We start from the raw sequence: 15171 nt of genomic DNA, 5'->3' as shown, positions 1-15171 counted from the left end.
AGTAATCTAGTTGAGAAAGCCCCAATGACTGAAAGAGGTCAAGTCACCTTTCACTAAGACATGGCCAGTTTTATTCCAGGCTGGAGCAAGTCTAGCTGTGAGTGAATATGAAAGGCAGTTTTGAAGAATTACAGGAATTACTCTTTGTGGAGGCTCCACCTAAAAATATTAAAGGACAAAACATGGGCAAATATATAGCAGTTGGCATGTCCCTGTAAACTCACAGAAAATGTGTGTTTAGATCACCACCCAACAAACTGGGTTATTCTGGATATGTTCTACTCATCCCTATAGCTATTTCTATTTCGTTCTAATGTTAAAGAAGTGTTGAAATATTTACTTTGAAATAATGACTATTGTCATGCTATATTGGCCAGATTCTACTTGCTTATCCTGACCCAATAAGCCTAAACTTTTGGAGCTTCTGTATAGAATCTTAAATTTATTTTGTATTCTGCTCTACAGAGGAAATCTGACCAGACTGTATTATAATATTGTTCATTAGTTTTACTCTAGTTCAACATCAGAGAAAAATTAAATACTTACATGGCACACATGCAACCAGCAGAGTATTTCTACTTGCATAGAATTTTTAAAAACCAGGGCATTTACCTCTGACCAGTAAGAAATAATAGGATCCATTTTTATCCTCTCACTTGAAATAACCAAAAAACTCAGCAAGTTTTATGCAACAGTAGTTCACAAGACGTGGGACATCAAGCAACAAAGAGCAATCCCTAAGTGATTAGAAATGTATGATTACCCCAGCCTACTGATTAGAGAGGAGGAATCCTGGAAGAGACAGTGGGTTCCCTGGGGTGGGAAGACAGAGCTAAAAGTCCAGGGAGGCCAAGGAAGTTACAGTTTTGGAGGTAAAGTGCTAGAGAGGAGACAGTACACAGAAAGCAAACTATGATGTCAGAAGAGTCCCTCTCAGGTGCTTAGCTAAGTAAGGATTAGCACACACGTCAAGAAACTGCCCAGAGCTGGGGAAAAAAACTGCTACATAAACATCCTTACAAATACAGTAAAGAAAACTTTGTCATTGCTTCTGCTAGCAAGATACATAGAAGTGAGAGCACCAAGGGGAATTCTCTTGCAACATTATCCACCCATCGATTTTGGACCATTTTGGCTTCTGGTAAATTTTCCCAAGATACAAGTAATTAGTCTGTTGGCAGGGCACAAGACCAGATTCATTCAATTTGTCTCATGGAAAATTTAATTAAGGCTACTGTCAATAGAACTTCAAGCAACAGAATGAGGTCAACCTGCAATGTTTACCTCAACCATCCCTTCAGGGTCTCGGCCCCATCCAACTGAACAAGTCCCACAAACTATCAGAATCTACCTTAGAAACCAACTGGCTTTCTCCTTGATTCTCTATTGCCTTTCTCACTGGCCCAGGGGATTAACTCAGATACAGCAGGACATATCAGCACGCACTCAGCCTTGCCACGCAGACTGGAAGTCTGCCCCAATCTCACCATCCATAACTATCCTGACTGGTGACCTGGATTCCTTCCAGGGCAAAGATGGCATCATTAGTCACTTCAGCTAAACTCAGGGACAAGTCTGGTACAAATTATTTCTCAATTGATAAAATAGGTTGACAGAACCTAAGAATATAGTAGTTTAACAAAGCTATTGAATATGTGACCCAATGAACATCGATAGACTACTTGATACAACAATAGAATACACGTTCTTCTCAAGTGGACATGAAACATTTAGTAAGACCATATTCTGGGTCATAAAACAAGTCTCAAATTTAAAAAGATGAACTTGTTTAAACATCTTCTCTAGCCACAATTAAATTAGAAAGCAGTAACAGAAAGATCCCTGGAAAATCCCCAAATATGTGGAAGCTACGTAACACAATTTCAACCCATAGATCTAAGGAGAAATCAAAGGGGAATTAGAAAATATTTTGAACTGAGGAAAACATAACAAAACATATACTTAAGAGGAAATTTATAGCACTGTCTATACTAGAAAAGAAATTCTCAAATCAACAAACTCAGCTCCCACCTTAAGAAACTAGAAAAAAAAAGCAAAGTAACCCAAAAAAGCATAAGGTCCAAATGAAAATCAGTAAGACACAAAACAGTAAAGTAAGAGAAAAATCAACAAAACCCAAAACCTGTTCTTTGAAATCAGTAAGACTGCTAAATATCTAGCAAGACTAGGGAGAGGGGAAAAAAAGACATGCATTACCAATATCAGGAATGAGAGAGGTGACATCACTACACAGTCTACAAGGGGAAATAGGGAATATTATAATTTTGACAATAAATATGACAACTTAGATGAAATGGATATATTCCTTGAAAAAGACAACTTGAATGACTACTATCCATTAAAGAAATTTAAATTGTAGTTTAAAAACTTCTCATACATAAAACTCCAGGCCCAGATAATTTGAATTTTATGGAAGAACTAATAAAAATTCTACACAAACTCCAAAAACTTAAAAAGGAGGGATTTTTTTCCTAATATATGATTCCTGAGGCAGGGAGTTTATTTGGTTCAGAGGTTTCTCTCCAGAAACAAGCAGAGTGCTCTATATATTGCAGATGTTCTATAAATACCTGCTGTGATTACTATTACATACAAAGTATCAAGACAAAGAAAAATTGAGCATGATCATGAAGGTTCAACTGGGGTAGGAAAGCAAATTAGGCTGGAAGAAAGCTCATGACCAACAAAGAACTCAGGATTTGGAAGTCTGGTGAAGGGGACAAAATCTGTTTATTTAGTAGGAATGAGGAACTGGGAGAAGTGGGAAAAGGATATGATTGTAAACAAAAGGTCTACTAATATTTTGGATATGAGATACCTTGTGATACAAAATGTGAAAATGAAAAATCTAGAAGTAATTACATCACAAAGTGTTTTTTATTAATGTATAAGGACTATGGGTGATATCTTTCTTAATTTTTCATTATTTCTTATAATCTTAAGATATATATATATATATATAAAACATGGTACTTGGTATAAATATCTATTGTTATGTTCAGAAAATAACTGAATCTTTAGAATTCATCTCTAAAATTATACTGTATTTTTTTCAAAAAATAATTTTGACCTTTAAGTCAATATATTAATAAGATTAAATTCTCCAAAGAAGTTCAAAAGACAGCAAAAGGGTCTCTGCTAAACCATAAGATACTTTCCATAATAGAGGACAAAATTTTGTAGGGATGTCTAGAAGACCTAGATTCTAGTTCTCAATAAATAATATACTATAAATTTGATTCTCCTAGTTCACACATGGCCTTCTTAGGACACCTAGATTCCTTAGGGGGCGACAGACTACTCCCAGCAAAAGGATTTAACTAAAATACTTCTTTGCTCCTAAAGAATACTGCTTTCCCACAGATTACGAATGATGGTTGAAACTAGCTTTCAAACCAGGTTATTCAAAGATTTCTTAGGGAACTGCAAAACACCCCTAGGCATTGCTGAGCCTCATCCTCCTCCTAGAACCGAAAGAAAGCATCTCATCTTGGAGATGACCAGAAACCTCATTATCCTGAACCCCACTAGATCTTGGAATGGAAGTCAACAGTGATGCCTGCACAGGCTGCTAGAAAACCAAGGATACAGTGACTCAGGTACATGCAGAGACACAAAGGGAGCTCCAGCAATGCCTCCATGACGTGAGTAAGAGAGAGGTACTTAACCCCACTTATTCATTTTCCTCACCAAGATCAGACATTCAGCATCATGGAGAATGCAGTCTATACTGTTTTGCTCCTCCACTTGTTACCTACATGATGGTGGACAATATTAATATCTCTCTAGGTTTCGTTTTCTTCATCTGTAAAAATGGGGATATTCACTTCTTGGAAGATACACATGGTAAAGGAGATTATGCCACATAAAATGCCTGCAATTAAGTACTCAACAAAAATTAAGTCTCTTACTCTCTTTATCTACTAAATGTGAACAAAATAATTATTTGGGAAAAAATTGTTGGGTTCTTTCACATGCATAGCAATACCTTATAAGAAAGACACTCCAATTTTGTTAGCTGACAAAACAAAATCAATATAAGCAGCATCTGGAATTATTTTTTTTTAAACTTACCTTAGCTCCATATTTTTCAATATAGGAATTAAGTTTTCCAGCTGTATAAAATGGTATCTATAACAAAAATCCATTTATTAAAATGACAAATATGTTATTAAATACTGCAGTACATAAAGAATTTAAACATTCTATAGTAAAGGGCACAGCAATCAGGCCATCACCCTAACAGCTTCTATGCCTTAGAGAAGCAAATGACTGATCATTCCTGCCCCAAAATATCATCTGTGGGTACATTCTCAAGGTGAGGAAAGCCTTTCTGGGACTAATGTGAACACAGAAACCATAAAAAGGAAAAGGCCAATAAATGTCATATATAAATAGTTAACACCTTTCTTAGTATACAAGGTTCTAGACATGAATAAGGAAAATGGACAAAAATGGGAGATTAAGAAAGTTCAAAAGGCCAAGGTGCTCCACTTCACCAATGAGAAACAAATTAAAATATAGTATTTTTACCTAACAGATTGGTAGATATGTGAAGTTTGCTAACATCCAGTTTTACGAGGATGTGGAAATACAGGTTTTCTCATACACCATTTATTGCAATGTAACCTAGTACAAGCTTTTCAGAGAGCAATTTAAGCAATAATTACTTTAAAGTTTAAAATGAACTGTAATCCCATTTCTAGGAACTGAACCCATAGAAACTACCAAATAAAAATAATTTCAGCACTGCTTTCTGAAGCACTGTTGTAACAGCACTAGAAACTCAGATGTGCATTAGAAAGTGTTAATTAAACACCCATACAATGAAATATTTCACAGCCCTAAAAATAAATATACTGATGAAGAACAATATCCATGAGAGGCCATTCAAGGAAAAATGAAAGGCAAGTTTCAAAATAGTATGTATAATAATTCCATTTTCTATTTAAGTATTTTTGTAAATTTTTGTACAGCATGTAGAATCTTTGTAAGAAAGCAAAACATATTTTTAGACCGCTACTTTCCTCTTATTATACCTATAGTAAGATTAGGATACTTGAATTTATGAGAACTCTAAAACAATGTCCTACTTGTTCCATAAAGATTCTCTGGTAGAAAAGAAGAGGTATTAGGATCTACTTGTTAAGGAGTCTTTCTTAAAAACAGTATTAAGAACGAGAAGATAAAAGATGGGCATATAACCATAGAACCTAGAAGAAAAATAAAAACTGACAGTTTGGGGTGGATAATTAGCACTGTTAATAAATGTTCATTCCACTGGATCCTGAGGAATTAATATCTCAGAATCAGAGGATTTTCAGAAAATTTTTTGACAAAACGAACTCAGGATAATGTAATTTTTATAAAGCTTTTTGGTACTTTATTACCATTCCCAGATACATAAAGCACTGGGAAATATGTTTCTCATTCTAATTTTATTGAGTGTAGAAAATGTTTTAAAATAAAATTTCCAAATAAAAAAATGTTGATCTAAGTTCTTTAAAAACTGGAGAAATGGTAAGTTCTTTATATCAAGTGTAATTCCAAAGAATAAACATAAGAATTAAGCCCATACTTTCTTAAAAATTTATGCTACATTTTATTAATAGTCTTTATCTTGGCATTTATGACAGAGAAAACAAGTATTAAATTGGAACCACAAAGATTTTAAACATGGTCTATCAAAGTTAACATCTGAAAATGGTTAAGTCAAACTATAAGTCTAATTTGTCTTCATAGACCATCTTTATTTGTGCTATAATACCTGAATAATTATCTATCTTGTTCCCAATAACCAGTAATAATACTTCATAAAACGTTTAAATACTAACCGTCATCACTACCCAAATTTGGCTTAATATTCCTGGTACAGGTGATGCAAGAATATCTTGGTGCAAAAACAGCAACTGTCTGTAGAGATGAAATACATTCATTTTAAAGTGAACTTTTCCATTGTCTGATTTTACTCTATCATAAAATTAAAAAAGTTTAAGGTCCTTCTAGGAAAGTATTATACTAGATTTCTTCTATATCTCTCCCCACACTTACTATGGTACTTTCAACACTGTAGGCACAGAGCCAAAATTTCAATTAAGATAATTACAAAAGTTTTACATATTGATATTAATATGAAAACTTGCTCCTGCGTCTGAACTTTCCAACCTGTTTGATCTGCGAATCCCTCTTAAAATTCCATCTCTGTCCTACGTATATACCTGAAGTCAAAACACTGTAAAAAATTCAGCTTTTTTAACTCCCGTTTCTTCCATTATCCTTTTTTTAAGTGGTGGTCAGGCGTTCCTGCAGGCTAGAGTCTTAAGAATTCATCTATCAGTGAAGTTATCAATTGTTTCGACTTAGAAATTTTGACTATATTCTTTTCCTTCAAAATGGAAATTCCCTTTCCAAGTGAGAATGAAATGGGTAGTGGTTTTAGTTTAATTAAGCAAAGTGTGATGATTTTGCCAAATCACAATTCAAATCACTACCAATAATTTTGTTTCAAAGGTCAAGGAAAAGGTGGGAGAAGCACAAAAGAGAACAGAACCAGAAATATGAAAATTTTCAAAAGTAATAAGCATCAAGGAAACAAAAAAACCCCATGAGTGATTGTGTGTGTGTGGTGGTGGTGGTGTGGGGTGTGACCTCAAAACGATGGGCCAGCCTGTTCCTGGTGGCCTCATGTTTGTCAGAACCCTGGTGCAGCAGGTCCTTGGTTTTGCAAGGCCTTTTTTCTGACATAGCCAGGTGTCCGCTCAATCTATTCCAGCCTCTGCCAGCTACTAGTGCAGTGAGCCAACACACCCAAGGCTCTGTGGGCATGGCCGCCTTCAATCTGGGGCAAACAGCAGAAAATCTCACTTAAGGTTTTCTACCTATTTGTTTCCAAAAGGAGTCATAGCAAAAACGCTCAACAGATACCAAATTACACCTTTGCAGGAGGGGTACAAACTCCCGGATGCACTTGGGTAGGAAGATATACAATGGGGAAGAAAAAAATTTGGTAAGTAAGGGCAAAATGGAGGCCAGCCCAAGAGTGCCTTCCTTATTTCTAGCCCTACTAATATTTTAAGTCTTTCTCTCCAAGAGATTCAGTTATGGATATAATCTTGCCATGTATGAGTCCTTTGTTGAATACCTCAAACAATTTAAGGGACTAATAGTGGATCCTCCATAACAATGAGTTATGTGTTAGTCTTTGAAAAACAATGTAATCAAAGCCTATCTTTGAAACAGTCAGACATTTCAAGATAGCTTTTAGAGAAACACTCTTGTATTGACATGAAAATTAAACTATATTAATCTAAAATGTATACAATATCTCAAAGTGCCCCATAAACAATTGGTACTCAAATACTTATTAACTCTAAGATTTTGAGACCCTGATTTAATTCATCAATATCTAAAAATTTTATGTTAAAAAGTTCACACAAGAAATCACAAATGTAAAAATTCAACAGTGATATATTCTATCTCAAGTATTTTAAGTTCCTCCCTAAATATACTTGGGCAGAACAAAACTGAACTCCTTTAATTTAAAATCATATAAAGATTGAGTGAATACTCATCTTTTACTTTAAAGGAAGTTTCACCTTAAAGTACTTTAAGGGAGATACTTCTAAAACAGCTCTTATAAGTCTCAAAAATGTTGGTTACAAAATGTATTTTTTACCTGCACATCTTCATTTGTGTACTCCGAATCTCAGTGTCTGCCATTCCATTACTCAATATTATCCTGACAGCACAGAGTTTGTGTAAATCTGGAAGTGTGATGAAGAACAGTGACTGCTGCCTAGAATCATTCATATTTTCCTGTCGACTGAATATCTCAGCAATTAGGCCTTTAAAAACAAACAGTGATATAATGGTAGCAAATTATCTTATTAACAGGGTTTTAATACCAACCCACCACAGAATATATTTGATATTATGTTGGAATAAGATAAAAAAAAACGAATTAGTAGTCTTCAGTAGTTAAATATCATTAACGTTTTACCTTTAAGGTTTTCTAATTACAATCTAGAATATTTTGGTATAAGTTCTATTAAGATGTAATTCCAATAACATACAATTCACCTATTTAAATTGTGTAATTCAATGGGTTTTACTATATTCAGTTATGCAACCATAACACATTTTAGACAGTTTCATCAGCCTAAAAAGATAATCTAGAATTTTAAGCCTACAGTCTGTATCATAAATAGAATAATTTGAGTACAAATACAGAAAATCAGCTACTTGATCAAATGCCTTCTCTGCTCTAGAAACTAGATATATTTCTGCCATATTGCATTTAATAAATTCTAAGTTCCTGGCTATTGTTAAGATTCATTTTGTTTTCAGAAAAGCAAAATCTTTCCTTTGACAATAATAATTTCTTAAAAATAAAAAAGTATAGCAAAGTCTTTTGTTTCAAGTTATCTCTGTAAAGCCCTTTAAAGGTGAGGAATATATTTTTCATCATTTCACACGGAAGCAAAGGTTTTCGGAGATTTCTCAATTGTTATCTAGTTTCCATTTCCACTAATTATCTGGCTTTAAAACTTCTATTTGGGACACATTTACTGTTGATAACTCACAGGACATACCTTTGAAGTCTTATGTATCAGAAAAAATACTGGAATGTAAAAGTAAAGCAGCTGATTAAAGCTCAACTTCTTTAACGTGCACATAAGGCAGGGAAAGGCAACAGATTCTAGTACTTCAAACTTCTCAAGCTATTTTCTGTAAGAAGAAAAGTACTCACCTCTCAGCCCAGTAATCTATAGAGTGTGATGGTTCCTAAATCTGATCTCAGGAACCAAACGCCTGTGTCATTTGAGGAATGCTGGGGATGCCATGGCCTCTCATGAATCTGTTACTCAAGGACCACAGTGTTTGAAATGCTCATCTTTTAGAGAACCACTCGGTTCTCTAAATATTTTAAAGTGGAAATATTTTTAGAATGGTTAACACAAATTCACCCAGGGTGTTAGTGACCGAATCGAGATGATTTAGGATATTAAAAATAAAAACATTCCTTTCTTCTGCTTTTGTCCTTTGTTTCAGTGCGTACTGTTGTGAAAAATTAAAAAAGTACAAAGCTCCAGGGCAGACACGCCTTACTTCATGATTTTGCCTAAAATTCACTTCCTCTGAGGCACTCTAGTAAAGGGCATCAATAATGAAAATACAACTCAAAGAATTAATTACGGCTTGGGCTCAGAGGTACAAGTGTGCATATTTTAAAGAAAACAGGTCAAAGACATAAGCAAAGTTTGCCACGTGTTACTTTCATTTTTAAAACATTTACCACTGAAATTCCCTTCTGCCTCGTTTTCCCTTTAAATATCTTTCAGCAGAGTCAGGAACAGAGTCCCCTGGGCCCTTCTCCACTCCTTTCGCAAATCTTCAAAAACAGATTAGAACAGCGTACGTAAGCATCATTGGTCTATTCAGGAATAGGCAAGGATTTATTTTTATTATTTACAATACGTTTAAAATTTTAGTAGTAACAACCGGTAAGACTGCAGATGAAGAGTTTGTTGTCGGTTCCTACACCGCGCGCGAGCTGGGTCGCGGAGCGCCAAGCCTGGCGGCTGCCCGGACAACAGCGCCACCACGTGTCCGGGCGGCGACCGCACCCGGCGGGGCCGGGGGTCCTGGGGTCCTGGGGTCCCGGGCCGGCGCCTCCTCGGCTCCTCGCAGCGCGGGGCTCGGGGAGTCCCCAGAGGCCTTTAATCGGCGTGCGCACCTCGCGGGGATGGTGGCGCTGGGAGCTCCGGAGCCGCACGGCGGGCCTGGGCGCTTCCCGCCGGAGCGGGAGCGGCCCCCGCGGGCCAGACCGCCCTGGGCCCGCCCCTCCCGCGCTCACCCGCGTCCCGCCACGCGGGACCCCTGCCGGGCTTTTAAAACCTAAAAACAACGCCTTCAAACCTGTCACCTCCCGAGGCTGCGGCTGGCGCCCGCCCCTCGGGCTGAGGAGGCGGAGCGGTGGGCGGCCGGTCCCGCGGCGGTCCCGCTGGCCCCCCGCCTCTCAGGGACCCTCCGCCGGCCGCGCGGGGCCGAGCTTCTACGGCGCTGAGGCGGTCCCCGGATGCTGCCCCCAGCATGCCCCGCGCACCTTGCGGCCCGGCTCGCCCCCAGCCCGGGACGCCCTTGCACCCCCGAACGCCTTGAGTGCCCTGCTTTCCCGCTAACGCTGATATGGTTGGACAGCCCGGCGTCTCCTTAAGAGCTGGGCCTGGGACCAAGCCCGTGCCATCGTCCGGGGAGAGGAAAACTGCTTCTGTGCAGTGTGGCTGGTGGGGAGCCGCGGGCATCGAAGCTCCGCGTTGACCCCGCCGCGTGGCCTCAGCTGGGTATCACACAAGGCCGCCTACTGCGCCCCCTAAAGACCTGCGGTGGCCTGATCACCCAGGACTGGAACGTCCTGCAACGGGAGTGTGGAGTAAAGCCTGATGCAAGTGCACGCCAGGTATCTCTCGTGCATTTGACAACTGGTTAAGCATGTGCTGTGTGCTTGGTGCTTTTCTAGGACTTAGTGATGGAACACTAAGCAAACATTATCTGCCCTTATGGAGCTAACACTTTACTTGGGGGTTGCGGGACAGGGAGGCAAATGAGCAAAGTATTAGTGTGGTAGTTGGTGATAGGTGAGTTGGAAAAAATTAGGCCGACCAGGGAGACAGGGAGCATTGGGAGAGGCCGTTGGAGAGGTGAGAAGGCCTCACGGACAAGGTGACATGTTTGTGAGACATGAAGGAGATGGGAGGGGGTGACCATATGGATGTCAGGGGAAAACATTTAAAAAGTGAAGTAACTGCAAAGGCTGGAGGGCAACCACTTGGCTGCAGTGGAGCTGGAAAGAGAAGTAGCGACTTGAGGCCAGAGCGGTTAAAGTGGGAGGAATAGTACTGGGCCTGACAAGCCTGTATGCTGTTAACAGGTGCACCCAGGCTTCTCTGCTGAGAGGGGCCAGAAGGAGACAGGCACAGGAAGGAGAGCGGTCAGGAGGCATGGCAATGGCCCAGGAGAGAGGGTTTGGTTTGGGTCTGGGTGGTGATAGGAGAGGTGATGAAATGGAATTGGACAGTGAAGATACTTTGAATTAAATCTAATAGGCTTTGGATATGGATTGATGTGGGCTCTAAGAGAGGAGACAAGCATAATGCCTATTAAGGATTTGGGATTGCCATTAATGGGCAAGGAGAAGACTGTGGGAGGAGTAAGCTTGGGGATGAGGATCTGGAGTTTAGTTGTGGACATGTTGACATTGAGAAGGGAGGAGGGGAAGGATCTGTATTAATAGAGGATATTTAAAACCATAAGAGGGGGATCTGAGCTCCAAAAGCCTGAGAATAGAAAGAAGGCCTCACACTGAATTGTGGGAGACTCCAGTGTAAGTTCAGGGAGATGAGGATGAACCCCATGGGTGCAATGTCAGGACATTTTTATTAAAAGAAGATTTGCTACTTTTCAACCTCACATTTCATCAGGTTCCAGAAGTTATATTATTAGAGACTGAGATTTGACTAGTACTCTTACTAGTGGCAGATAAATTAATCTAAATTTTTTAGTGTGATAGAGGAAAATTATTTTTCCAAGCACTTAGACACCATTGTCTGTATCACATATATATCCTTATTTAATATTTATTGGTGCGTGCTGAGTGTCAGGCACTGTGCTAAGTGGTGGGGATACGGATGTGTCCCTGCTCTTGCAGAACACTGGGTCCAGTGAGAAAGTCAGACATGTGGACTGATGACTTTGTATGCCTTGATCTGGGAATGATGGAGTACCGAGGGCACTAGTGGGGGAGAGGGAGTGGTTAGCATATGCCTCCTCTAGAGCTGACTCCTAAGCTGAGTCCAAAAGGGCCCCTAGTACTTGGCCAGGATAAAGTGGGAAAAAGGCAGGTATGTGGTGGAGAGGGCTTGAGCAAGGGCATGGAAGTGAGAAAAGGTCATTGTGTTTCCCATCCAAAAATAGCTCACTGTTGATAAGCTACAGGGTTTGAGGCCAAAATGACAAAGGATGAAGGTAGAGGGGCAGATTTTAAATGATCTTGGATCTGGTAAGGGACTTGAACTTTAGTTACTGGGAAACATTGGAAAGTCTTAGGCAGGTAGTGATGTGATCAGATTTTAACTTTGGACTCTCCTGGGGAAGATGGGTCTGGTAAGTTCAAGACTAGAGGCAAGAACAACCTGTTAGGAAGTTACTGAAACCAGGTAGGCAGGTAATCATGAAAGGCAGATAGATCTGGGGCAATAGTACTGGGCATAAAGAGGAAAGCACTGATTAGAGACTTAGGAGGAAAAACTGGTTGAACTTACTTGGTGATAGACTCAATTTTGAGTATGTAGATATTCCCAAGCTTCTGACTTGGGTGACTTGATAACACCAGCAGCTGCATTTCTTAAAACTGCCTGGAACCTTGAAAGTTAATAAGGATAACAAAGTTAGAGAGGTATCTGGAATTTCCCTTATCCATACCACTTTACTATTGTTCTATTTACTTGAAACAGATTTTAAATTAATATTGCAACCATGTTCTACAATCATTTACTCTCATTTCCTTGCTCTTACTTAAAGATGGACATACAATGAAAATATGCCTAAGTCTATATTTACAATAAAATGTTCTACATCTAATTTGTTGTCAATTAGACAACAAATTGCCCTACCTTAGCAATGAACTTAAGATGTTTGCATTAGCTTTGTGATCACATAATATCCATTGCAGTCTGCTTATTTCTGCCTCTGCAATCCGATTGATATTCTAGTGTTATAAATATACACAGGTAAAAAATCTGCCTAGATTTACTTCACCTTGGAGCACCTGCCAGATACTGTTTCCTCATACTTGTGTTTTAGAACAAGAAGTCTTGTTGAATAATAATAGCGTTAGCTAAAATTTTATTGCTTTTTGTGTGCCAGAACCTGTGCTAAGCATTTTATAAGCAGTGGCTTAGGACAGCTGAGTAGCTTATGGTGATGCATCTGATGTCACTAAAACAGGGATAGATTCCAGTCACTGGCGCCTAAGTTTTGTTTTTAACCACCTCTGGAGTTAGTTGGAACTGGGAATGAAACCTGAAACAATCTTGACATTGTACTACAGAAGCAGCCATGCATTCAAGAGACTCATTGCTCTTCCCTGGGAAAGTCAGCACTCGTGGAAACTATTAGGGAAACAGTATGATCTGGTTTACTATTTTTAAAACGTAGAAGAAAGTTATGACATTATATATATACATTTGAAGAGAGGAAAAGCCTCGAATCAATAATCTAAACCCCTACCTCGAGAAATAAGGGGAAAAAAAGGAAAAGTAAACAGAAAGCAAGCAGAAGGAACTAACAAAAACCAAACCAATGACATTTAAAAGCAGAGAAAATTAAGAGACAATACTGGCTCTTTGAAAAGATAAAACTGACAAATTTCTAGCAAGACGGACAACAAAAAAATGAGAGGTCATAAAACTATTAAACAGGTCTCAGGAATTAAAGAGGATATCACTGCAGAACTTACAGGCATCAAAAGGATAATGAAGGACTGCTGTGAAGATCTCTTCATAGATTTCTTTTTGACAATTTACATGAAACGGACCAATTCCTCAAAAAGCACAAACTATCACAACTTACCCAGTATGAAACAGGTAACTTGAATAATTCTGTAACTGTTACAGAAATTAAATTCATAGCTACAAACTACTGAAAAAGAAATCTGTCCTGCCATATGGTTTCACTGGAGAATTCTACCAAACTTTTAAAGAATAACACCAATTCTACACAATCTCTTTCAGGAAAATTGAAGAAAAGTGAGTACTTCCAACTCATTTTATGAAGCCAGTATTACTCTAGTACCTCAACCAGACATATACAATGCATAAAAAGAAAACTACACACCAGTATCTCATACGATACATTTTTAACAAAATACAATTTGGCAATACATAAAAAGAATTATACACTATGAACAAGCGGGGTTTATTCCAAAGATACAAGGTTGGTTCAGTATTTGAAAAATCAACATATTCCATCATACATAAAGGCTAAACAATATTTGGAATGCTTGGAAAAATGTTTTCTTCTCAATGGCATGCACTCCTACAGGGCTGTGAGCAGGGGGAGGGAATTAACATCCATGAGGCTCCTAATGTCTAAGAACTGTGCTGAGTCCCTCAAACGATGCCCTACATGTGCCAAATGCTGTGTAGTTTGCGGAATTTATCATTGCTGAAAAGGGCCTAGACAAATACCAGATGGCTTTTTAATATGCTGGAGTTTTACCGTTTTGTTTCTGTTTGTTTTTCCCTTAAACATTTGTAAATCTTCCTCTGAGCGCCCAGCTGGGGAGGTACTGTTGAGACGCGTGCCATCAATCATTTAGGATTCACCTTAAACAATATACTGTTGGGACAAAACCAGGATGATACTAATACAAGGACTCGTCTAGTCAGTGGTCAGTGGGGAAGTAACTTCAGAGTTACAGGCAGAATTAGGGCGTTTTTGCTTTTTATACAAAAATCTCCCTGAGTTTCTTTCCTAGGAGAGCTGGGCGATGGGGGGTGAGGGAGACTTGTTAAGCAAATTACGAGAGGCCGTCCTGGGCACACAGCTGTCTGTCCTGAGTGATGGGACCGCCTGTTCTGATGCCCACGAGGCTAGGTTGTCTCCTGCCACGTAAACAGTTTATCCCTGAAACCCGCAGCGGAATGACTCTGTTACAAATTCACGGCCAGGTTTAACTGATCTGACCTGACTGGAAAATCACGGCGATACTGGTGGGAGAGCTTCAGCGGATGCTCCCCCTCTGCCCCCCGCCCGGCTCCACGCGCCCCCGTGCCCCCGCCCGGCTCCACGCCCTCCGTGCCCCCCGCCCCCGCCCAGTTTCATAGCCCCCGTGCCCCGAGGGCCCGGCCGGCTCCACGGCCCCCGTGCCCCGAGGCCCCACCCGGCTCCAGGCTCCTCCGTGCCCCGAGCCCCCGTCCGGCTCCACGCTCCCCGTGCCCCGAGCTCCCCGCCCGACTCCACGCCCTACGCGCCCCACGCCCTACCATCTTCTACGCAGATACAGGAAAGCCCCGCCCCGCGGCCCCTCCCTCCGCGCGCTCCGATAATGATGATCAGGAAAGACACCTTCTTCAGCCAATCAAAAGACAC

The 15171-nt window shown here is 39.8% G+C and overlaps 1 protein-coding gene across 25 annotated transcripts in view; it reads right to left on the bottom strand.

Annotated features, from left to right (window-relative positions):
* The window catches only part of C6H18orf63 (chromosome 6 C18orf63 homolog), a 37943-nt gene extending 22849 nt beyond the window's left edge, over positions 1–15094 (bottom strand). For 6 of the 25 annotated variants that reach the window (XR_008998385.1, XM_057504270.1, XM_057504272.1 and 3 more), the window contains exons 1-6: positions 14299–14811; positions 12342–12441; positions 7697–7865; positions 5856–5934; positions 4096–4152; positions 48–159 (exon numbers count right to left, since the gene is read on the bottom strand). Coding sequence is in view for 11 of the 25 variants with exons in the window: in XM_057504270.1 (XP_057360253.1) it covers positions 48–159; positions 4096–4152; positions 5856–5934; positions 7697–7865; positions 12342–12441; positions 14299–14394 (613 nt within the window). In the remaining 14 variants the exon portion in view is untranslated. Of the gene's footprint in view, positions 1–47; positions 2835–4095; positions 5569–5855; positions 6920–7696; positions 7866–12341; positions 14812–15065 lie in introns of those variants that run through there. The other 19 variants (XM_057504288.1, XM_057504285.1, XM_057504289.1 and 16 more) reach the window with 11 other exon arrangements.
* Positions 15095–15171: the final 77 nt, after the last annotated feature.

The sequence above is a fragment of the Manis pentadactyla genome, chromosome 6, assembly GCF_030020395.1.
Source record: "Manis pentadactyla isolate mManPen7 chromosome 6, mManPen7.hap1, whole genome shotgun sequence".
NCBI classification, from domain to species: domain Eukaryota; kingdom Metazoa; phylum Chordata; class Mammalia; order Pholidota; family Manidae; genus Manis; species Manis pentadactyla.
The sequence above is the reverse complement of the archived record's forward strand: the minus strand, read 5'-3'. Positions and strand labels throughout refer to the sequence as shown.